The 25,621-nt window shown below is 49.8% G+C and overlaps 1 protein-coding gene across 11 annotated transcripts in view; it reads left to right on the top strand.

Annotated features, from left to right (window-relative positions):
* The window catches only part of VAV2 (vav guanine nucleotide exchange factor 2), a 389,230-nt gene that overhangs the window by 242,646 nt on the left and 120,963 nt on the right, over positions 1-25,621 (top strand). For all 11 annotated transcript variants that reach the window (XM_077305014.1, XM_077305020.1, XM_077305015.1 and 8 more), the window contains exons 4-5: positions 1,453-1,521; positions 17,444-17,546. In XM_077305014.1, the coding sequence (XP_077161129.1) occupies positions 1,453-1,521; positions 17,444-17,546 (172 nt within the window). The remainder of the gene's footprint in view (positions 1-1,452; positions 1,522-17,443; positions 17,547-25,621) is intronic.

Genomic DNA, 25,621 nt, shown 5'->3' on the forward strand with positions numbered 1-25,621 from the left:
CTTGGAGGAGGGCAGGATACTGTTTCTGTTGGCTGCAGAGGAGAGGACACGCAGTAATGGGTTTAAACTACAAGTACAACGATATAGGCTAGATATCAGGAAAAAAATTTCACAGTCAGAGTAGTTCAGCAGTGGAATAGGCTGCCTAAGCAGGTGGTGAGCTCCTCCTCACTGGCAGTCTTCAAGCAAAGGTTGGATACACACTTTTCTTGGATGCTTGAGGATGCTTTGGGCTGATCCTGCGTTGAGCAGAGGGTTGGACTAGATGGCCTTTATGGCCCCTTCCAACTCTAAGATTCTATGATTCAATGATTCTATGAGAGGCAAGTGAAGGTGAATGTAAGCCGCTTTGAGACTCCTTTGGGTAGAGAATAGCAGTATGTAAGAATCAACTTTTCTTGTTCTTCTTCTTGTTCTTCTTGTTGTTCTTGTTCTTCTTGTTGTTCTTCTTCTACATTACTGTGAGTCCACATTTATTGCATTGGTGATACTCATGGTAACTCAGGAGGACTGGGGGAGAGGGGAGCTCCTCCCTGCAGAGCACAGGACCGTTAATCATAGAATCATACAATCATAGAGCTGGAAGGGGCCACACAGGCCATCTAGTCCAGTGGTCCCCAACCTTTATTAGGCTGGGGACCGGCAGGGCATCGGGCCGCGCCCGTGGGGACCGCGCCCGCGCGGGCCACGCCCATGATTCGGGCCGCGCCCGCGGGCCGCACCTGCGCATCGAGCGCATCGAGCCGCGCTCGGCCGCGCCCGCGGATCGGGCCGCACCCGCGAGCCGCGCCCGCAGATCGGGCCACACCGCGGGCGCAGCCCGGCCCGGCCCTGATTCCCTCTCCCCGCCCTCCCGCAGTAAGAAGCTTCCCGGGCCACAAGCTTGCGGCCTGGGAAGTTTTTTACTGCGGGGGGGGGGCGGGGAGAAGGAGCCGCTGCCCGGCGCCATGGCCTTTGCGGTCCGGTGGCGGGTCGCGGCCCGCAAGTTGGGGACCACTGATCTAGTCCAACCCCCTGCTCAACGCAGGATCAGCCCTGAGCATCCCAAGCAGGAAAACGTCTTCTAAAAAGCTTTGCATGGGAGATAGCCCTTAGAGTGTTAACACTAAAGTAGAAGAGCAGTAGCGAGCCTCCAGCGGCTGACCTGCACAAGCACAGTAACCAATGTGGAACTGCACAGAAGACGGTAAGTGTGACACTGTTTAAAATTGACTGTTTTCAGCCATTTGGTTTGCCTCCTGCACTCCGCTACCTAGCTCTTTGTGAGGTTGAATTCAAAGTCACAGAAGGGTCCCATTATCAGTGATCCTCCCCTAGAGCTCTCTAACCTGCTTACCACGTCATTGGCTAGATGTGCTTTCTGTGATTGGGTAGTCTTATATACATCCTGAGCAAAACTCTAGCCAACCTTATTAGTAAACCTTTTTCTCCTCCCCTTCTCCACCCTTGCAGGCCATTCCCTTCGGAGGAGACCACAGAGAATGATGATGACGTCTATCGGAGCCTGGAGGAACTGGCCGAGTAAGTATCCCTAGCAAAGAGCTGACCTCCATCCTTGTTTATACATCTCAACGATCTCTAGACTCTTTCGTAGCCAAAAGATAAATTTGTACACATAATCACTCAGCACCTGTCAAAAGCAGCAAGAACAATCCTTGAACATTAAGAAATAAAATTTAAAAGGCTAACATAGTTGCCAAATTTCCAGGCAGATTAGAGCACTCTCACCCATGCCCGTGGGTAGGGAGTTCCGTAAAGGAGGTGCCTCTGTCCCTCAAAGCCGTTTGCCTTGCCTCAGTAAGTAGCAAGGACTTTGAAGGCAGATCTCCATGCTTGGGGCAGATTTGTATGGAGGGAGGCCACCCTCAAAGTACATTCAGGGTTTTAAAATCAAACACTAGCAGCCTTTGAATTGTGCTGCTCCTGAAACCCTACCACGAGATCTGTGCCCCTGTAGGTGTGGCTGTGACGAACATTAAGTGCTTGTAGCAGCATTTTGCACTAAGCAGTTTCTCAGGCAGAACTCTGGAGGATGCTCTGCCGTAATCAAGTCTGGAAATTATGAGTGAGTGGATAATCCTGACAGATCCTGCTTAGCCAAGAAGAAGGATGCAGCAGGCCAATATGCCGAAGCCAGTCAAAGGCTCTCTGCACCAAGGAGGAGATTTTGGCATTTGTGCACAGCAATGTGCTTTGGCATCCTGAGCTGTGGAGTAGATTTTCAGCCAAAGCGCAGCCCCTGCACACCAGGCCACCTTTGTTCATTTTGAGTATTTTATAGATCTACCTGCCTTTCTACTTCACCCTTGTGCTAACAAGCAGCCTTTGGGGGGGGGGGCTTCCCCCCTTTCACAAATCATCCCCATTTGTTAGGGAGTGATGTACTGGAGCTTGCCATGCTAACGTCCTCTAATAGCCTCCCATTCATCATCCTGACTCCCCAGTGGCCACCCTTGATCTGTATCAATGTTTGCATTCCGAGTCCTCCTCCCAGTGGCCTTCCTGATTAGTCTTCCATTGCCTCAGGCATCCGTCCGGTTTCTGTCATCAGGCTTGCAGGTCTGGCAAAGCTTACCGTGAAGGAGGTACCCACACTCTGCTGGAACGTGAATGCTTATGAGGATGCTGTGAAGGGCTTCCTGGTCTGAGCTCCACATTTCAGGGAAGGCGACTTGACCTCCCAGTTTCTGTGGACGTGGGGGACTAGAATACGCCAGGCATGTGCTTTTCAGGTACCCACTTTACACAGGAGTTGTTACAAGATCATCACACCCCACTTTTGTCCCAGATTCCTGGTGACCCTGAGGAAGGGAAAACAAAGAGCCTCCTTTCTGGAGGAAACACTAAGGGTTTCAAACAGGTAATTCAAACAGGTTTTCAAACAGGCACAAAATATTGTGCCATAACATGCAAATCACATCAAAAGCATGTTATTGGAAATGTGTCCAATAGGTAAATTAACCCTTCAGGTAAATTAACCCTAATATATTTTTAGTCTGACTACTGTTTTAAAGGTCTGTTTCATAAGCATTTACTAGTGTTAAGCATCTATTCATTGGTGTAATTGATTTGGTTATAATTTTAAAAGTTGTGCAAGTTTTATATCTGAGCAGTACTACAAATTAATCTCATCTAATCAGTCCTCATTGCTCAGTTTTATTCAGTTTTATTGATGTTGTATTCAGATCAGGAGACTGTCAACAGTGAGTGGCTCTCCCCCCCCCCCCATCTGACGCTAAATTTAACGCAGAAGAGGACAGGCAAACAGGGAGGATGTCTTCTGGACAAGCAGAAACAAGTCTTTGGGCCGTGGGACCTCTTTAAGACCCAGGGAGTGCACTAGGGCCTGCTGAGTACTTGAAAACAGGGCTGTGGCTGCAAATCCGACCTGGAATAGATCCAAGAACAGACCCCCTTGAAATGGGGAACGGCACTTCTGCCTGTCTGCACTGTCAGGATTGTGGAATCTCTGTCATAAATTAGCCTGAGTTCCTCCATGTCAGTTATATTACTAGATGGGGCCCGGCGCCTGCTAGTCCCGGCCTTGTAGTTTGTAAGCAATAAAATAGAATAGTGATGTTATGTTAACCTTATCTTGTTATGGGCAGAAAGGGCTGTTTGTTACCTCTTTCAAGGATGGGAGTTTGGAATCCTGTTTTGGTTTCACATATGTCTTTTCTCACTCACCTCCCCCCCTTGGGAACTGTCAAGTTTTGGGCGGGAGAAATGTATTGATAAGCTGAGGCAAATCTGGCTTCTAGTCAGATTTGACTTTTCAGTCCATTGCGTGTAGTGCTAATCAATAAAACTATTTTTCTTTTGAATAAGTTTTGTTGTGAGTTTCCTGTGCGCTTGACATCAAGTCAAATCTCACAACTCCTTTCACCTGCAAAATGCAGGGCGAGGGACATACTTTTTCTGATCAGGGAGAGGGCCTGGATTGGGACCTCTCCCAGGCCGAAGGCGCTGGTGCGGGGCCGCACAGCTCGGCCATGATGCGGGCTGTCTCGGGGGCAACCCCGGGACCCGAGGAATTTTTGGAACGTCACATCACCCAGCGCAGGCGGTTGTCAAAATACGACCGCCCTACTGGGGATGAACGTTGGCCGGAGCACCTGGGACTGCCTAGCTACGCGCTGGAGCCTGTGGGTGAGACACAGGACTTGCAGTACAAGCTGGACAGGGTGACTAACTGGCTGCAGGACCTCTCGGGTCGGCTGGATCCGGAGGAGAGACGCCGAACACAACGCCTGCTAAAGGACGTGCTCGGTGGGGGTGCACACGATACCAGTGCACGGAGAGAGAGCGGTGGGTTTGCACTGCAGGAGCACGGCATGGCGGCCGCGCAAGCAACGGCAGAGGCGGCTGAGGCGCTGGCCAGAGCCCGGGCTCAGCTAGAGATCGAAGCCGAGGCGGAAGCACGCGCAAGGGCGCAGAGGGAGAGAGAAGACGAAGGCGAGGAACGAGAGGACGAAGGTGGCGCTGGCGGCGACGGTGCTGGTGGAGACGGCGCGGACGGAGGCGAGGACGCAGCAGCGGCGGCGGCGGCACGGGCAGCGGCGGATGTCGCGGGAGCCGAGGCGGCGGCAGCGGCGGCGGCGCGTGAAGCAGCGCGAGCGGCCGCGCGAGCAGCAGCAGCGGCGCAGGCAGCGGAGCGAGCGAGAGTGGCGGCTGGGAGAGGGAGAGGCATTGGCCGGGGTGCAAGACCCCCGGCCCCGGCCCCAGCACCGGCGGACTGGGGCCCAGGGCGCCTACCTGCCCACCTCCGTGGAGTGGAAATGCGGAACACCTATAAGTTCAAGGCAAAGTTTTCTGGGGACCCCTCCGATTTCCCCACGTTCCTGGTGCACCTCCAAGCCTACATGATGGACATGGGGTTCACTTTCCAAGACGACGCCGAACGGGTGCGTTTCGTGGGGCAAGCCCTGGAAGGCAAAGCTGCCAAATGGTTCGTGGATTTGTACCGTTACCACCCCCAAGCCACCCGCGACTACAACCATTTCATGAGGGCCCTGCGCCAGATGTACGTGGAACCGTTTGAACGGGAGACTGCGGAGAAGAAACTCCGGGCTCACCGGCAAGGAAAGTTGTCTGTGGTTGAGTACGCCAGGGAATTTAAGGAGCTGGCTTCCTCTGTACCAGACTGGACGGAGCCCCAACGTGTGCTGGCGTTTGTAGGGGGCCTCAATCCCACTCTGGCTGACAAGTGCCTCCTCCTGGAAGACCCACTCACTGTCGAAGGGTGGGTCCAGCTGGCTGGAGAAATGGAAAACCGCTTGGAACGGGCCTCAATGGTGCAAGCCCTGGCCGGGAAAACCATGGCGAAGACTTCCACCCCGGTGAAGACCAAGCCCCGAACCAAATTGGAACCGGCGGAGCGCACTCGGCGCATGGAGAAAGGGCTGTGCTTGGGATGTGGCCAAGCCGGGCATTTCCTCGCACACTGCCCAACGAAAGCGGCATCAACCCCGAAAGCTGCGAGCAGCGCCCCATCGAAAGCCACGCCTGCCAAGAAAACCACCACCAAGAAAAGCACCAAATCTCTCCTGGTTCCAGTGGCTGCCGTGCCAGCGGTGGACGACTCGGAGGAGGGAAGCGGGCTGGAGGACGAGGATCAAGCTGAGGAGCAGTCGGGAAACGAGGACGGTCTGCTGTAAAGGCGCCCCGCCAGCAGGCCGCCAACAGGGGCAAACGCGTGGTGAGTGATTCCCCCTTGCTACTCCTACCGGCCAACCTTTCTAACCCCAAGTCGGGGAAAACGGTGGGAATCCGATGTATTGTGGACTCGGGGTGCACCCAATCCCTAGTGAGCCCGGCACTGGCCGAGACTTTGGGGGTGGGGAAAGTGGCACTGAAAGAACCCTTGCCAATCACCCAGTTAGATGGGAAATGCGCTCCCGGTGGGGAAGCCACGGCAAAGACTCGCCCCATGGACTTGGACATAAAAAAACACTGGGAGCAAATCCAACCTTTGGTGGCCCCTCACTCTGCCTTCCCATGCGTGTTGGGGTTGGATTGGCTGAGGGAACATGATCCCCTTGTGAAGTGGAAGGAAGGGACTGTGGAATTTACCTCCGCCGCTTGCGAGCAGCACACGCGGCAGCAGGGTCCTCCGAGATCCGGGGTGGTGGCTGCTTTGGGGGTGGGGGTGGACGCGCTCCCTCCTGAATACCGGGACTTTGGTGATGTGTTCGCGGAGGTGGAGTGCAACCAGCTCCCCCCCCACCGCAAAACTGACTGTGCCATCGAATTAAAGAAGGGAGAGCCTCTCCCCAAAGCCAAACTGTATTCCATGAGCCCGCGAGAGATGGCAGAGCTTAGAGAATTTTTGGATAAGAACCTAGCGAGGGGTTTTATCAGACCAGCCACATCTTCCTTGGCAGCCCCGGTCCTTTTCGTAAAAAAGAAGGACGGTTCGCTAAGGTTGTGCACCGACTACCGCGGGTTGAACGCGGTCTCCACTTGCAACGCCTACCCGCTTCCCCTGATAAAAGACTTGCTGGGCCATTTGGGGAAGGCGCGCGTTTTTTCGAAACTGGACTTAAGGGAAGCCTACTATCGAGTTCGGATCAAGAAAGGGCATGAATATTTAACAGCTTTTAATACGCCCCTGGGGCAGTTTGAATACACCGTAATGCCGTTCGGCCTCGCCGGCGCTCCGGGCGTGTTCATGAATATGATAAATGAAATTATGCATGATTTATTGTACCAAGGGGTGTTGGTTTACATTGATGATATTCTTGTGTATTCAGAGAATGTTGAGAGTCATACAAAGCTGGTTCGCGAAGTGCTCCGCCGCTTGCGGAAGCACCAGTTGTTTGCTAAACTGTCAAAATGTGAGTTCCACCGCGAGGCAGTGGAGTTCTTGGGTTTCCGGGTCTCCCAGGCTGGGATTGAAATGGACCCTGGCAAAGTGCGTGATTTGCTGGCATGGGAGCCTCCCCGCACCAGGAGGCAATTACAAAGTTTCTTAGGATTCGCTAATTTTTACAGGACCTTCATCCCCAACTTTGCCAAGGTTGCGCTGCCCCTCACTGACTTGTTAAAAACCAAAGGGGGGAAGACGGCAAGCCGCCCTGGGGCACCTCTCCCTTGGACTCCCTCCTGTCAGGTGGCGTTTGACAAACTAAAGCTGTTATTCACGTCTGAACCGGTGTTGGCCCATGCCGACCCCTCTAAGCAATTTACAGTACAAGTAGATTCCTCGGACGTAGCAATGGGGGCCGTGATCCTCCAAGAGGGGGGGGACGGGAAATTGCACCCCCTGGCCTATTTATCAAAGAAATTTTCAGCGGCAGAAAGAAATTGGGCAATTTGGGAAAAAGAGGCGGCTGCAGTGAAATTGGCCCTTTCCACGTGGCGGCATTGGCTGGAGGGGTCCACAATCCCGTTTGTAGTCTGGACAGATCATAAAAACCTTCAGGCACTCAAACAGCCCCGCTCGCTTTCGGCCAAACAAATGAGATGGGCGGAGTTTTTCGCTCGTTTCAACTTCTCCCTAAAGCATCTTCCTGGCAAACTGAATTTTTTGGCTGATGCACTATCGCGCCTGCCTCAGTACAACAGCAAACGAGACCCATTGGTAGATACCGTCTTTACTCCCGCCCAACTGGGGATGGCCGCTGTGACGCGCAGCCACACAAAGACTGTTACGCCCATCCCAGGGGGCTGGGTCCAAAAGGACTTGTCAACTGACCCAGAGTTTTGTTCCCTCCGCCCTGATTTGTCTGAGAAGGGGGGGCTCTTTTTCAAAGGCGAAAGACTCTTTGTGCCTGCCGCGGCCCGGGGGAAGGTTTTGAAACTTTGCCACGATGCCAAAACCGCTGGACATTTTGGTTTTGTGAAAACTCTGCACCTGGTCAGGAGACAGTACTGGTGGCCATCCTTGCGTAAAGATGTGGAGAAATATGTGCAGGGGTGCCCCATTTGTATTGCCTCAAAGCCAATTGGGGGCAAGAGGAAGGGACTTTTGCAGCCGCAGCCCACCCCCTCACGTCCATGGACTGATGTAACTATGGACTTTATTACAGACCTTCCCCCCAGCCAAGGGAACACTGTCATATGGGTTGTAGTGGATGCTTTTTCCAAACAGGCTCATTTCATCCCCTGTACGGGCGTGCCCTCAGCACCAAAGCTGGCCTCTCTTTTTATTAAACACGTGGTACGTCTGCACGGGATCCCGACACGTGTCCTGACGGATCGGGGCCCCCAGTTCGTTTCCAAGTTTTGGAGGGAGCTTCTTAAACTATTGGGTGTGGAGCAAGCCCTCACCTCGGGCTATCACCCGGAGTCAAATGGCCAGACCGAGAGAGTAAACCAAATCCTGGAGCAGTATTTACGCTGTTTTATCAACCACCAGCAGGATGATTGGGTTTCTTTATTGCCACTTGCTGAATTCGCCTATAACAATGGGGTCCACTCCTCAACTGGGGTATCGCCCTTCAAGGTGGTGTATGGAACTGATTTAGTGTCAGCCCCCACTTGGGGACTTAGCTCCGCAGAGGTCCCTGACATCAACAAATGGGCAGCCTCCATCAGTACGGGCTGGCCAGAAATCGTTGCTAGCCTCAAGGAAGCCAAAGATGCCTATAAGGCTCAAGCTGACAAGAAGAGGGTACCTGCCCCTGATTGGAAAGTGGGTGATTTAGCCTACCTGTCTACCAAGAACTTAAGGTGCCAGCAGAAATCCAGGAAACTTGGTCCAAAGTTTGTGGGACCATTTAAAGTGGTGAAATTGATAAATGCTGTGACTGTGGAGCTAGCTCTACCAAAAACTTATAGGAATGTGCATCCGGTTTTTCATTCCAGCCTGCTGCGAAGAGCTCCAGCCCCGGACGAGTGGCACCCTCCTCCATCTATGCCTGTTCCAATTTACATCGATAAGGACACCCACTATGAAGTCAACCAAATCTTAGACTCTCGCTTGCATAAGGGTCGCCTTCAATATTTGGTCGATTGGAAGGATTTCCCTTCTGGGGATAAAGAGTGGGTTGAGGCTGGGAATGTGAAGGCACCCCGCCTTCTCCGGGCTTTCCATCGAGCATTTCCTGATTGTCCTCGCCCGGTTGATGCCGGCTAGGTGGGGGAGTGAAGTTAGTTTTAATGCGGAGGGATGTCAGGATTGTGGAATCTCTGTCATAAATTAGCCTGAGTTCCTCCATGTCAGTTATATTACTAGATGGGGCCCGGCGCCTGCTAGTCCCGGCCTTGTAGTTTGTAAGCAATAAAATAGAATAGTGATGTTATGTTAACCTTATCTTGTTATGGGCAGAAAGGGCTGTTTGTTACCTCTTTCAAGGATGGGAGTTTGGAATCCTGTTTTGGTTTCACATATGTCTTTTCTCACTCACCTCCCCCCCTTGGGAACTGTCAAGTTTTGGGCGGGAGAAATGTATTGATAAGCTGAGGCAAATCTGGCTTCTAGTCAGATTTGACTTTTCAGTCCATTGCGTGTAGTGCTAATCAATAAAACTATTTTTCTTTTGAATAAGTTTTGTTGTGAGTTTCCTGTGCGCTTGACATGCACAAATAAATAAATAAATAAATAAATTGCTATCTTACCAATGGATGCCATCATAGCAGGCAAAGGGAGTTTCCCTGCAAGGAAAGTCCTCCCCCCCCCCAATCAAAATTTAACGGTAGTGGTGGGAACATGCTGCACAAATGTTTTTCGGCTACTCGAAGTTGGCAAGAAGCATGTTGAAATATCTTGTTAAAACTGAAGAAGAGAGGTTTTTTTGTACCCTGCTTTTTTACTACGTAAAAGAGTCTCAAGGTGGCCTACAATCCCCTTCCCTTCCTCTCCCCACAGCAGACACCCTGTGAGGTAGGTGAGGCTGACAGAGCTCTGAGAGGACTGAAACTGGCCCAAGGTCACCCAACTGGCTGCATATGGAGGAATCAAACCCAGTTCTCCAGATCAGAGGCTGCTGTTCTTAACCACATCACATGCTGGCTCTCAGTGGTCTCTTTCAGCTTCTAGTCTATTTATAAGCTGCTGTGATTAATGCAGGGCAGAAGTTCTTGAGCCACTCATTCTGCCTTCTTCTGAGCCAGACCCTTGGTCCAGGATAGTCTTGTCTCCTCAGACTGGCAGCTGCTCTCCAAGGTCTTTCCTATCACCTGCTGGCACATCCCTTAGCTGGAAATGGCGAACACTGAGCTGCAGTCTTTCTCCAGTCCAGGGTATCTTGTTGCAGGACCAAATAACACTACACATACCATCCTGGGCTCATCCTAGTGATATATGCTCCGCCTTTCAACAGCACCCTTTTGTGGTCTGCATAGGATAAGTACATAAAAAAAAAGAAATAGATGCAGTTCAGAGACCTGCGGGAGGCCATGTCCGTCTGCTGTGACGCTCTGCCTGGAGGTCATCATTCTTCCGTCAAAGAGACAGCAAAGCAGGGCATTGCTGGATGAGAAGCCATTGGGACGCTTGATGCAATCCTGTGAATGCTCAGTTATAATTGTGCGGCTATCACAAGGCAGGTGTTAAGTCAGCTTAGCAAATCTAGAAAATGTGTACTGTTGCCTAACACTGCTGCTGTGAACAAGCCCTGTACTTAATTCAGTATGGATATGGACTTCACGGGGAGATGTCACAGTCTGTACCTATTGTGTTTTGTTCTTTTTTAACCCTGTGGCTTGCATTTGTTTCTACCCACCCCTGTGTAAGTGCTTGTATACCTTCTGAAGGGAGAGTCATTCGTGCAACTGGTGGTGGTGGTTTGGACTCCTTGAGAGGACTTGGCACAACAAGGGATCTCCTCATCCTTGTGATGATGCAGTTGTAGGTCACCTTTCACAAGCTATATACTGCTTATAACTACCCTTCAAATATCTGCCAGGTGATGCATTCCACTGTGGGGAAACTGTAAAATACTTGCACTGTAAAATACTTGTAAAATACTTGCAATAGTCCTGGTGTCAAATACAGACAACATTATGCATTAGCCTCCAGAAATGCTCTGGAGTGTATTCAAGCATCCAAATATGCTGCCTCTCCGATTTGGCCTTTGTGGTTCTTGGTTGCTAACCCCTCCCCTCCTGTGGTGTCCCTCGGGCAGTTATAGCCGCACCTCCCCTTGTTTCCTCTGAGCAGCCTGTGAGTCTTTCTTGGTTCACCAATGACTTCCGGTTGAGGAGGTTGCCTTTGAACTGGAGACTTCCCTCCCTGCTGAGACTAGAGAGCGTGTTAGAATAGAACAGCCTCCCCCAACCCCCTTGGCAAGGAGTATCTCCATTCTGTTTTCTATAAGGGAGAGTTTTTAAAAGTTAAAACAAGGAGGAGCCAGCTGGCCAGTTCCATATTGTGTGTGTCAGGAAAAATCTCATAGAATAACCCAAAGGTCAAACCTTTGCCATAATATAATATAGCATAATATAATAATAATATAATAATAAATATTAGCCATAATATAATAATAATATTGCAGTAAAAGTGCTACACTCAATATGCCAGCAAATTTGGAAAACTCAACAATGGCCACAGGATTGGAAAAGGTCAGTTTACATTCCAATCCCAAAGAAGGGCAATGCCAAAGAATGCTCAAACTACCGCACCATTGCACTCATTTCTCATGCTAGCAAAGTTATGCTCAAAATCATACAAGCTAGGCTCCAGCAATATGTGGACCGAGAACTTCCAGAAGTACAGGCAGGATTTCGAAGAGGCAGAGGAACTAGAGATCAAATTGCCAACATACGCTGGATCATGGAGAAAGCTAGGGAGTACCAGAAGAACGTCTACTTCTGCTTCATTGACTATGCTAAAGCCTTTGATTGTGTGGAGCACAACAAATTGTGGCAAGTATGGGAATACCAGAGCATCTTATTTGTCTCTTGAGAAATTTATATGCAGGTCAAGAAGCAACAGTGAGAACTGAACATGGAATCACTAACTGGTTCAAAATTGAGAAAGGAATTCGGCAAGGCTGTATACTGTCGCCTTGCCTATTTAACTTGTATGCAGAGCATATCATGAGAAATGTGGGATTAGAGGAGTCACAAATTGGGATCAAGATTGCAGGGAGAAATATCCTCAGATATGCAGATGATACCACTCTAATGGCAGAAAGCAAAGAGGAACTAAAGAGCCTGTTGATGCGGGTGAAGGAGGAGAGTGCAAAAGTTGGCTTGAAACTCAACATCAAAACAAAGATCATGGCATCCGGCCCTCTCAATTCATGGCAAATAGATGGGGAAGAAATGGAGATAGTGACAGATTTTATTTTCCTGGGCTCCAAGATCACTGCAGATGGGGACTGCAGCAAAGAAATTAAAAGACGCTTGCTCCTGGGGAGGAAAGCTATGGCAAATCTAGACAGCATCCTAAAAAGCAGAGACATCACCCTGCCAACAAAAGTGCGTTTAGTCAAGGCTATGGCATTCCCAGTTGCAGTGTATGGCTGTGAAAGTTGGACCATAAGGAATGCCAATCGTCAAAGAATTGAGGCTTTTGAACTCTGTTGCTGGAGAAGACTCTTGCGAGTCCCTTGGACTGCAAGGCGAACAAACCGGTCAGTCCTAGAGGAGATCAGCCCTCACTGCTCTTTAGAAGGCCAGATCCTGAAGATGAAACTCAAATACTTTGGCCACCTCATGAGAAGGAAGGACTCCCTGTAGAAGAGCCTAATGCTGGGAGCGATCGAGGGCAAAAGAAGAAGGGGACGACAGAGAATGAGGTGGCTGGCTGGAGTCACTGAAGCAGTAGGTGCAAACTTAAATGGGAATGGTGCAAACTTAAATGGGAATGGTAGAGGACAAGAAGGCCTGGAGGATCATTGTCCATGGGGTCGCGATGGGTCGGACACGACTTCGCACATAACAACAACAACAATAATAATATTATAATAATAAAAATTTATTTTTAGTCCACCCTTCCAAAATTGCCCAAGATGGGTAACAACATTCATAAAACATCATAAAATAGGTTAAAAACTGTATTAATCTAAATTCCCCCAACAATATTTCCAGACAGGGGTGGGGTTTGGGTATCAGGAGCTGGTCTTTCAGCAGTGAAGCCAGCATTTATAGGTGGATATTATTTGGGGCCCTGACCATAAGCCCAGTGGAATAGCTCCAAGCTCTGTGGAACTGGTTAAGGCAGCCTTTTTCAACCTTCTGACCATGGAGGAGCCCCTGAAATAATTTTCAGGCTTCAGGAGCCCCGGAAGTGGAGTGAGCTGGCAATGCCTCCTTGCTACGTCCTCCAGAAGTGCCATGTTACTGGAAGTCCTCGTTATCAGGCAGGATTGAGGATTGGGGGGGGGGGTGACAGGAAGTGGGAGGCTCCACCCCCTCCCAGATACAAAAAACACAAGGGAACTCTCTCCTCTCTTGCTTGGGAGGGGGAACAATGGAAGCCGCTGGTTCCCTAGCTTGCAGCCAAGTCCATTAAGGCAGGAGAGGACTCTCTGGGGGTCCATGGCCCCCTGGCTGGGAATCCCTGGATTAAGGAGAGCTGCCTTGGCCTTGTCAATATTTCACAAACCAGTCTACCTTCCAGCATTGTTGTAAGGCTATAAACAGGAGGGGAGGCTGATGTTGTAGGCTGCTTTGGGTCCCCATGGGGGAGAAAAGAAAGAATATACATAAATATAGTGAAGATGAAGTGGGACAGTCCCTCTGTACACCACCCTGAGTAGTAAGATGTAATAAAGCAGAGAGCAGGCAGAAAGAGAGGGAGCACACCAAGTAGAAGTTATTCAAAGAGCTAGAGAAATAGAGAAAACCTCAACTCTTCTGCCCAGAGGATAGAGATAGAGTTAAACGAGATCTGAACATGCTGGGAAAGTAAACAAATGAGAACAAGATGCAATTCAATAAGGAATAGTGTAGAGTTCTGCATCTGGGTCACAAACAGTGAGAAGCAGGCATATTGGATGGGAGAGACACTTCTGTGTGTGAGCATGATCTTGGGGTACTTGTGGACTTAAGCCAAATAGGAGCAGACAGTATGATATGGACGTTAAGGAGGCAAATGCAATCTGGGGCTGTATCAACAGAGGCATCACATCAAAATCACAAGATGTCATCACCCCACTGTATACCGCATTGGTCAGACCCCACCTGGTGTTCTGAAGGCATCTCTTCAAAAAGGACATGGACAAAATTGAGAGGGTGCAGAGGAGATTAATGAGGATGGGGACCAAGCCCTATGAGGAAAGAATTTGAGAATATTCAGCCTGGAGAAGAGGAGGTTGAGAGGGGACAGGATTGCTGTCTTTAAGTATTTGAAAGGTTGTTACTTAGAGGAGGTCATGGATAGGTTCCTGTTGGCAGCAGAGGATAAGACCAGCAATAATGGGTTTAAACTACACAGAGAACGATATTGGCTAGATATCGGGGGGGGGAATTCAAAGAGTAGTTCAGCAGTGCAATGGGCTGCCTATGGAGGTGGTGAGCTCCCCCTCGCTGGCGGTCTTCAAGCAGCGGCTGAACAGATCCTTCTCCTGGATTCTTGAGTCTGATCCTGCATTGAGCAGAGGGTGGGACAAGATGGCCTGTTTGGCCCCTTCCAACTCTAGGATTCTATGTGTCTAGTTAAGCAGTGGAATGGGCTGCCTAGGGAGAGGCGGTGAGCTCCATATCACTGGCAGTCTTTAAGCAGTGGCTGGACAGATGTTTATCCTGGATGTTTGAGGCTGATCCTGCACTAAGCAGGGGGTGAGACTAGATGGCCTGCATGGCCCCTTCCCACTCTAGGATTCTATTAGTTTCCCAGATGTGTGCTGGGAAACAAACTCTGTGAAGCGTCCTCAGTCATGCAACTTTCTGACCTGCCTGGCTGACAATTTCATTTATCAAATGGTAGATGAACCCACAAGAGGTTCAGCCATACTGGACTTAATACTGACCAACAGGCAAGAGTTGGTGGATGAGGTGAAGGAGGTGGGGACCCTAGGTGGAAGTGACCATGTCCTCATAGGATTCCTTTTGAGATGGGGAGCCAAGGAAGCTTGTAGCCAGACGCAGATGTTGGATTTTCGTAGGGCAAACTTTAATAAATTCAGAGACATGATGAGTGTCATACCATGGACGAGAATGCTGGAAGGGAAGGGAGCATGTGAAGGGTGGGCGCTACTCAAACAGGAGCTATTGCATGCTCAATCAATGACTATCCCAGAAAGACGAAAACACTGCAGGAGCTCTAAGAAGCCTATTTGGATGAACAGAGAACTTCAAGAGGAACTAAGAAAGAAAAGGAAAATGTTCAGGAAATGGAGGGAAGGACAGAGCTCTAAAGAAGAGTACCTACAGGTTACTAGGCACTGTAGATCAATCATCAGAAAGGCCAAAGCTGAGAGTGAGCTAAGATTGGCCAGGGAAGCCCATTGTAACAAGAAAAGATGTTTCAGTTATGTGAGGAGCAAACGTAAAGAAAAGGAGGCAATAGGCCCACTGTTGGGTGCAGATGGACAAACTCTAACGGAAGATGCAGAGAAAGCAGAAAGGCTTTATTTTACATCTGTTTTTTCCCACAGGTCAAAGTGTTTAGGCACATCTAGAGATGGCCATAGCCAAAGGACAGTTTCTGGGTGGCAGGTTAACATGGATAGAGAGGTTATCGAGAGGCATTTAGCTGCACTGGATGAGTTCAAATCCCCTGGTCCGGATGAAATGCACCCGAGAGTACTCAAAGAACTTTCCAGAGAACTTGCACAGCCCTTGTCCATCATCTTCGGAACCTCTTTAAGGACTGGAGATGTCCCGGAGGACTGGAAGAGAGCAAATGTTATTCCGATCTTCAAAAAACGGAGGAAGGATGACCCGGGAAACTACAGACCAGTGAGTCTGACCTCTGTTAGAATCATAGAATCATAGAGTTGGAAGGGGCCATACAGGCCGTCTAGTCCAACCCCCTGCTCAACGCAGGATTAGCCCTAAGCATCCTAAAGCATCCAAGAAAAGTGTGTATCCAACCTTTGCTTGAAGACTGCCAGTGAGGGGGCGCTCACCACCTCCTTAGGCAGCCTATTCCACTGCTGAACTACTCTGACTGTGAAAAACTTTTTCCTGATATCTAGCCTATATCGTTGTACTTGAAGTTTAAACCCATTACTGCGTGTCCTCTCCTCTGCAGCCAGCAGAAACAGCATCCTGCCCTCCTCCAAGTGACAACCTTTCAAATACTTAAAGAGGGCTATCATGTCCCCTCTCAACCTCCTTTTTTCCAGGCTGAACATTCCCAAGTCCCTCAGCCTATCTTCATAGGGCTTGGTCCCTTGGCCCCAGATCATCTTTGTCGCTCTCCTCTGTACCCTTTCAATTTTATCGATGTCCTTCTTGAAGTGAGGCCTCCAGAACTGCACACAGTACTCCAGGTGTGGTCTGACCAGCGCCGTATACAATGGGACTATGACATCTTGTGATTTTGATGTGATGCCTCTGTTGATACAGCCCAAAATGGCATTTGCCTTTTTTACCGCTGCATCACACTGCCTGCTCATGTTTAGTTTACAATCTACAAGTACCCCAAGGTCTCGTTCACACACAGTGCTACCTAGAAGCATATCCCCCATCCAGTAGGCATGCTTTTCATTTTTCTGACCCAGATGCAGAACTTTACACTTATCTTTATTAAATTGCATCTTGTTCTCATTTGCCCATTTTTCCATTGTGTTCAGATCTCGTTGAACTCTGTCTCTATCTTCCGGAGTATTTGCCCGTCCTCCCAATTTGGTGACATCTGCAAACTTGATGAGTAGTCCCTCCACTCCCTCATCTAGATCATTAATAAATACGTTAAAAAGTGCCGGGCCGAGCACCGAACCCTGAGGTACCCCGCTACTCACCTCTCTCCAGTCTGATGAAACACCATTGACAACAACTCTTTGAGTGCGGTTCTCTAACCAATTCCCTATCCACCTAACGATCTGAAAATCCAGATTGCAGTCCTTTAATTTATCCATCAGAACATCATGGGGAACCTTGTCAAAAGCTTTACTAAAATCCAAGTAAATGACATCAACCGAATTTCCCCTATCTAGCAAACCTGTTACTTGGTCAAAAAAGGAAACCAGGTTGGTCTGGCAGGACCTGTTGGAGACAAATCCATGCTGACTTCCTTGGATCACCAAATTGTCCTCCAGATGTTTGCAGATCGCTCCCTTTAATATCTGCTCCATTGGTAGACATCATTGGTAGGGAAGGAAGCAATGGCTCAAAATTGGCAGCCAGCTTTTCTTTTGTGATGGTTTCTGCCTCTGGCTTTGTGCTGCACAGTTAGGTACAATCAACAATTAAGATGTCTGCTAAGACTGAAGGGAGCTCTGAGCCAGAAACAGAGCTGAGGTCCCTGAGAGGAGACACCAAGGCATGCCTGGCCCCAGATAGGTGTCCTTCCTCTGCGCCAGGGATCCTCAGACTGCCTTCTACTTGCTTTAAGGGAGTGCAACATGTTCATGAAATGTTTTGTGTGCTCTTTGTTCCCCTCCAGCGAACATGACTTGGGGGAAGACATTTATGACTGTGTCCCATGTGAAGATGAAGGGGACGATATCTATGAAGACATCATTAAAGTCGAGGTCCAACAGCCCATGGTGAGGGGTGAAGTGTGGGTGGCTAAGAGGGAGGGAACGTAGAGGGACGCACTGGCACACTCTCCCCCGTCCCTGAAATTGGGAGGCAATTTTGAACATCTGGGGGAGGGCAGGGGACTTTACTATAGAGTTTTGCCCAAATGCCGGAACCAATAATGCACGGGTTCCATTGACATTCCCGACATCCCTTTCCAGCAACAGCTGAGCAGTGGCCAGGAGCACCCACTGGAGGGAGCGGGGCATGACCCCCATCCAGTGGGATGGTAATCCTACATCATCTGAATCTCCTCTCCTGCTCCCTCCACCCTCCAGAAGATTCAATATCATGCATTAGGGTTGCCAGTTGCCAGGTGGGGCCAGGAGATCTCCTGATTTTCCAAGTGATTTCCAGACTATGGCTGCTTTGGAGTGTGAGCCCTGTGGCTTTGTACCCTGCTGAGGTCCCTCCACTCCCCAAACCACACCTTCCCCAGGATCCATCCCCAAAATCTCAAGGTATTTCCCAGCTCAGAGCTGGCAATCCTACTCCCACACCATCTTTAGGGTGGTGACACTGAATGCCATGACCATCTCTTCCCAGTTTCCCCCCAAATGTGGGTGGGGGTGCCCACAGCAGGAAAAATGGAGGCTAAATTTAGTCAGTCTGTGCAGAAGGCATAAAAACCATTGCCGGGTGACAAGTTGCCCCTGTGATTCTCCACGTCTCCTCTTGTGGGGCCCATGTGCTGCACCATTAGCCAGCTGTGCATCTGATTCTAAGGGATGTTTTAGATTCCAGCAAGTGTTGACAGACGTTTGCAGCATTCTTAAATCGGTAATAGGGAGTTTGCTTCCCATTTGCTAAGATGCCTGAAGTCTGGGAAGGCACTTTTAAAATTTGTTTTCTTTTAAACTACATTGTAGCTTTAATAGAAGCTACAATGGAACTATAGAGCCTCGTGTTGCATAGGGTGGTAAGGCAGTTGACATGCTGTCTGAAGTTCTGACCATGAGGCTGGAAGTTCAATCCCAGCAGCCGGCTCAAGGTTGACTCAGCCTTCCATCCTTCCGAGGTCAGTAAAATGAGTACCCAGCTTGCGGGGGGGGGGGGGGGGGCAAAACAGTAATGATGGGGAAGGCAAACCACCCTGTATTGAGTCTGCCAAGAAAACGCCAGAGGGTGTCACCCCAAGGGTCAGATATGACCTGGTGCTTGCACAGGTGCTTTACCTTTAATATAGATGATAAAGAACAAAGTTTTATTCCAGGGGCACCTTTAAGACCAACAAAGTTGTATTCAGGGTGTAAGCTTCCGTGTGCAGGCATGAAGAAGCATATGAAGAAGTGAGCCTGCACATGAACACTTACATCCTGAATACAACTTTGTTGGTCTTAAAGGTGCCCCTGGAATAAAACGTTGTTCTGCTGGTCCAGACCAATTTGGCAACCCACTGGAATCTATAGAAGGTAAAGGTCAAGGTATCCCCTGTGCAAGCACTGAGTCATGTCTGGCCCTTGGGGTGATGCCCTCCAGCGTTTTCATGGCAGACTCAATACGGGGTGGTTTGCCAGTGCCTTCCCCAGTCATTACTGGGTACTCATTTTACTGACCTCGGAAGAATGGAAGGCTAACCTTGAGCCGGCTGCTGGGATCGAACTCCCAACCTCATGGACATCATTTCAGACAGCATTTCTGCCGCTTACCACTCTGCGCCACAAGAGGCTCTCTATAGAAGGTAAAGACACTGAAATAGCTTGGAAGGGCAGTACAGTTGTCTCTGCAGTTGTTCTGGGTGAGCCCCATCGTTTTCATGCTTTGGGCTACTCTCCTCGTGAAGCAGAGAAGGGAGTGGGCTGCAAATGGGGTGAACACAACACTGGGCCTCCCTGCTTTTGAGTTTGAACATTTGCCTTGGAGCCTTAGGGAGATGCCAAAGCTGGTTTCTCTTCCTCCCCTCCTAAACTACTGCTTCTGAATGCTGTCAGATTTGGGAGGGTGGCCTTCACCAGAGAATAAACTTCCATGGTTCTTCTCCCCCCCCCCTCCACTGTCTATCTAAAGTCATTGCAACTCCTCCAATTCCTGTAGGTTCTAATGACTGTCTCTGGGCTGTGAACATCAGCTGACAGGATGTCTAACTCAGAGAGAATGCTGGCTAAGTGGACACCTGCATGGGGCCATCAGATTGGGGAGAGTGGGGGTTGCCAGAATTGTCCTGGTCCATAGGGCTGAGATGTGGCTTAGTAGGGCTTGGGTCTCCCTGAGGTCCAAACAGAACCTTTGCAACAGCTCAAGAAGGTGTGCCTTTTTAAGCAGGGAGAATGGGAGTGCCTGAGCATGGACAACTTAGTCTACAGTGTAGTTTCTCCATCCAGTCTTTCTGCACTACCTCCAGAAGAGATGCAGGAATATACGGTAACCAGATTCAAGTTAGCTAAGTTTACTGCAAAAAATTCTATTTGCATTTGCAGACAAGAGCAAGGTGCCCACTCCATCCAGAAATAAAATCATTTGTCTACCTGTCAGTCTCCAGCCTGCTCCCGTTAGCCAAAGATATGGACCAGATTGGCCCAGGCATAGTCTGCAACTGCAACTGCGGGTAGATAGGAAGTGGAAATGAATGTGAAAGCAAGCTTCTTTGCCCTTAGAAAGTGAACACTGTAAGGAGGTTGGGCTGCAGTTCCAGGGAGCTTTTGCATGTAGGAATATTTGGACTGGCATTTGGACCCAGCCATGTCTGCCACTGGGTGGGTGCAGTTTGACCTGGCAACTCCAGAAGAAGGAACCAGTCAGAACACACAAAGAATAATCTGTGTGTGTGTGGGGGGAGGGACCTAACTTGTCAGTGCTATGATGTGGGGCAGGAGTAGTGCTCTTTCTCCATTGGAGGGAAGGCTCACGTTCATTTCATGGTAACCTCATGCACTGTCTATGGAATGCTTTTTTGAAGAGCAAACAAGCAGGAAATGTGAGATGCAAAGAATATAATGATTCTTGGTTTTGATTGTTTGCCTCTACATGCTTCAGATCAGATACATGCAGGTAAGCAGCTGGCTGCCATTGAAAAGGAGTTTGCTTCCTGGGTCTTTTCACACATGGCATAGAGTCATCCCCAGATTTGCCACGCAGCTTCTTAAAGGAACTGTATATGCACATGCAGGAGGCATATTTGTGGACACAAACTTTTCTCCCCTTTGTATTTGCACTTCATATTTTCACTTGGGTAGTTCTCCAAATAGTAATATATGAATCAGTCCTCAGTGGCACCTTTTATGTTGTGAAAATGAAAACTCTCAGTCAATCAGCTGCTGGGCTCCGTCAGTTGCCTTTCAGATGATGGCTACCAGTTATTCCAGAGCAACATCTTCCTGCCAGGTAGAGGGCTGGTTTGGGGCCCATGCACAGCTGTCTTCAACAGCCTGCCATGTAGCTATTGATAGACTGTTCCATGTATTGTTATTATGTTATTATGTAAACCGCCCTGAGCCCCCGGAGAGGGCGGTATATAAATATAATAAATAAATAATAAATAAATAGCATTTAGAAACAGTGGCTTCCTTAGGTGCCCACTAAAAGGCTACTCCATCCATCTAGTGAATGCAGCAGTTCTCAGTGAATTCGCTGCAGAAGGCCAGCAAAACAGGGCTGTGCAGAACTGTAGCTGAGAGATGGAGTGGCCAGCCTTTGCCATGAGCTCCTTTGGCAAGCCACTGTGAACTGTGTGCTGGGCCACAGGGTTTTCAAGGCAAGAGGTGAGCAGAGGTGGTTTGTCATGGCTTTCCTCTGCACCAAAGCACCAGTGTGCCTTGCTAGGCTCCTTACCCAACCACAAGCCATGGTCCATGCTGTGATGAGATTGGGCTCAGTTGGGCTGGGTTTCCAGGCTGCTCTGTCTCAGAGGTAGCCCCTGCAAAATGGTTACTGACCTAGCTGGCCAAGAGCTTCAGAGGAACAGGGCTATCAGGAAACTCCTCTGTGCTCTATGAGTGCTGCATAGTTTGGGCCACTCTGGTTCTGACCAGCTGAGACTGGTCCCTGGGAGTGGGGGGGGGGGAGGTCCTAGGGCATGGCCCAGCTCGTGTCTCCCTGCTCAAAAAGCCAGCAGGGGATCTCCATTGCGGCCACACTCTCCCTGGATCATTATGGGCTCTTCCAGGCCAGGACATTGAGTGTTCCCCAACAGATGGTGCAGTTTCTATCTTGGTCCGCCTTGTCAGTAATGGGTGTTTATTGCAGCTGGGTCTGCTTTCCGGTCAACAAAATATTTCCCAGTTCTCACATGATGCCCCATGGCATAGATTAAAGCTGAGCAGTTAGCTTTTGGTGTGTGTGTGTGGGGGGGGACCTGTCTAGTTGATATGAAGTGTGTGAAAGGGGGTACATCTGTTGCCCACTTCTCTGTATTTGTATGAATTAGGTAGCAGGCCTAGTTTTAACACCCAGTTTCTTCCTATCTCATCAACTTTGACCTCCAAGTTCATCGAGTGGCTTCAGTGCAGTCCCACATGGGACTGCGATGTCGCAGGCCTACCACGGAGAGGAGCTAGCGAGCTATTCATCAGTCTTTAAGACTCCCAAGAGTGCTACCCCTCCCTTTCTGGAGGAGGAGAAAGATTTCCTGCTCAAAAGTCACATAACCTGGGAGGGGTTAGCACTCCTCCCTCAGCTCTTTTCTTGCCACCTGTGAGAGAGAACGTGAACAGTGAGCTGCTTCAGTTAATTTACCTCAGCAGTCCCAGAGGTATTTGGATTTTGAATTAACAACAAAAGGAGGTATTCTTTTCCTCAATAATGGCACTGTTTAAGAAGTGGGGCCGATTGTGGGGCCAAGATGGCACAAAGTGACGGCCATTCGAAGTGCCTCTTATGTTTGGGAGAAGGGCATATTACAGCTGTCTACTTAGCCTGTATGAAAATGACTCCCAAATCTAGGGATGGGAGGGCGCAGCGTTTGAAAGCCGCTTTATATGAAAAAGCCATGGCTGCCCCTCCAAAGACTCCTGTGGGATCCAAGTCAGGATCACACTGACTCAAAACCCCTCGGTTTTGTCCCTGCCCCCTCCTGCGGGGAACGAACCATCTGATCAGATCAGTGATAAACGGGCAACATCAGAGCCTCCTCCGAAAAAGGCTAAGAAGAAGACTAAGCATTTGGAGGAAACTGTGGAGCAGGACTCTCGGCAAGGCCGCGAGTCTCCTCGGTGCCAACGATCCCCTTCTCCAGAAGAAAAAAGGTGCTGTCGACGTAGGCTTTGGCATCGAAACAAGACTAACTCAGTCTAATGTATCGTTAACTAGAAGCCAACAGCAGCTTGATAAGCTAGAAGGAGGTCCTCTATGTCGGGACCGTGCGTCTGACGGCATCGAGGCCTTCCTCTCCAAGACTGCTGCAGAGAACACCTCCGGATTCCCTGAATGATGTCTGTATGGTGTCTGTGGATCCTCCATGGAGGCGGTGGAGGCATTCTTCCTCGGAAGTGTCGGATGAGCACTTGTCGTCATGGGTGTCGGTTCCCTTGATGATTCCGTCAGATTATGAAGACTGGTGTTGAAAGCGTTGACGCTGTTCGGCATCATGTCTCGACGTCAATCCTCCACGTCTCAACGTCGACCGTACACATCTCGACATCGAAGCTCCGCATCTCGATGCCGAACCTCCACGCCTCGACGTCAATAGCCCTCGACATCAATATGATCCTGAGGATTTGGAAGCACACTCGGAGTCGAATGTGATGGACTGATACTAACTCTGATGTGCATACTTTACCGGTTGTAGGAGATGTAGTGGGGAAACCCACAACACCTTCCCCCACTGATGATTTAAGTTTCTATTCGGAGTAATTGATAAGAATGGCCAGGACCCTTCATTTGGATTATCTCACAACTGATCCACAACTGATCTCGGCATTCTTGGAGGAAACTTCGGCACTCGATCCATATCAGTCGGGCTTCCTTCCTGGCCACGGGGTGGAGACGGTGTTGGTCGCCCTTTTGGATGATGTCTGTCGCCAGCTGGACAGAGGCGGGTCGGCCGTGTTGGTCCTTTTGGATCTATCGGCGGCCTTTGACATCGTGGATCACGACCTTCTGATCCATCGCCTCGCCGGCACGGGGATACAGAGCACAGCCTTGCGCTGGATACGCTCCTTTTTCCAGAACCGGACCCAGAGGGTTGCAGTGGGGGAAGAGTTCTCGCGTCCCTACGGACTCCCCTGTGGGGTACCGCAGGGTGCAGTCCTCTCCCCCACGTTATTCAACATCTTTCTGCGCCCTCTGGCCCAACTGGTATGGAGCTTTGGGCTGGGTTGCCACCAGTACGCTGATGACACCCAGCTCTATCTCCTCATGGACGGCCACCCAGACTCCCCCCCGGAACCATTCGCTAGATGTTTGGAAGCAGTGACTGAATGGTTCGAGCAGAGTCACTTGAAACTCAACCCCTCCAAGACGGAGGTCCTGTGGCTGGGAGGCAGAGGGCAGGACCAGGTAGCGCGCTTACCCACCCTGGCAGGAACGCAACTTACTATCGCGCCCCAGGCCAGGAATTTGGGGGTGACCATTGATACCTCCCTGACTATGGAGGCTCAGGTCAAAAGAGTAGCATGTCAGGCGTTTTTCTATCTTTGCCAGGCCCGACTACTAGCGCCCTACCTGTCCCCTGACTTGGCTACAGTGATCCATGCGACAGTCACCTCCAGAATAGATTTCTGTAACTCGCTCTACGCCGGCCTACCCTTGTCTCTGATCCGGAAACTCCAGCTAGTGCAAAATGCAGCTGCTCGGGTCCTCACTGGTACACCTTGGAGGGCCCATATCCAGCCTGTGCTGAGGCAGCTGCATTGGTTGCCAATTGCTGCCTGGATCAGGTTCAAGGTTCTGGTTTTGACCTTTAAGGCTATACGCGTGTTGGGACCCACATACCTGAGGGACCGCCTACCGCCCTATATCCCCCGCAGGGCTTTACGCTCAGCAGGGGAGAATCTCCTGATCGTTCCTGGCCCTAGAGAAGCGCGCCTGGCCTCGACCAGGGCCAGGGCCTTTTCGGTCCTGGCCCCTACCTGGTGGAACGAGCTCCCGGGTGAGCTGCGTGCCCTGCAGGATTTACCAGCTTTCCACAGGGCCTGCAAGACGGAGCTCTTCTGCCGGGTTTTTGGTTGAGGCCGGGGTCAGCGAATGAGTTCCAACATTCCCCCCCCCAGACCTAGCATCTCCTCCCTACCCTTCCTGCCGCTCTGATAGCAGGGGTGGGAATAATAAGTTCTGCCATGTTGGGATTGTTTTAAAGTCTTTTAATGGGTATTTTAATGGGGATAGGACTACTGTGACCCACCACAAGCCTACGGGGAGTGGCGGGATATAAATCCAATTAATAATAATAATAATAATAATAATAATAATAATAATAATAATAATAATATATTGCACACCCTTGGTTTCTTTTCCCTTTATAAAAGGGATTCAAAATGTCATTTTCCCTATTTGGGAAACTCCTGCATTGGTGCCAGCTTCCCCAAGGAAACTGGAAGTGATGTACAAAGTACAGGAGCAAAACTGCCAATGCCAATTTCATAAAGCGAATTGGTGGATGAGGTGAAGGAGGTGGGGACCCTAGGGGGAAGTGACCATGTCCTCATAGAATTCCTTTTGAGATGGGGAGCCAAGGAAGCTTGTAGCCAGATGCGGATGTTGGATTTTCGTAGGGCAAACGTTAATACACTCAGAGACATGATGAGTATCATACCATGGACGAGAATGCTGGAAGGGAAGGGAGCATGTGAAGGGTGGGCGCTACTCAAACAAGAGCTATTGCATGCTCAATCAATGACTATCCCAGAAAGACGAAAACACTGCAGGAGCTCTAAGAAGCCTATTTGGATGAACAGAGAACTTCAAGAGGAACTAAGAAAGAAAAGGGAAATGTTCAGGAAATGGAGGGAAGGACAAAGCTCTAAAGAAGAGTACCTACAGGTTACTAGGCACTGTAGATCAATCATCAGAAAGGCCAAAGCTGAGTGTGAGCTAAGATTGGCCAGGGAAACCCATTGTAACAAGAAAAGATTTTTCAGTTATGTGAGGAGCAAATGTAAAGTAAAGG

This window comes from Paroedura picta, chromosome 12 (genome assembly GCF_049243985.1).
Source record: "Paroedura picta isolate Pp20150507F chromosome 12, Ppicta_v3.0, whole genome shotgun sequence".
NCBI lineage: Eukaryota > Metazoa > Chordata > Lepidosauria > Squamata > Gekkonidae > Paroedura > Paroedura picta.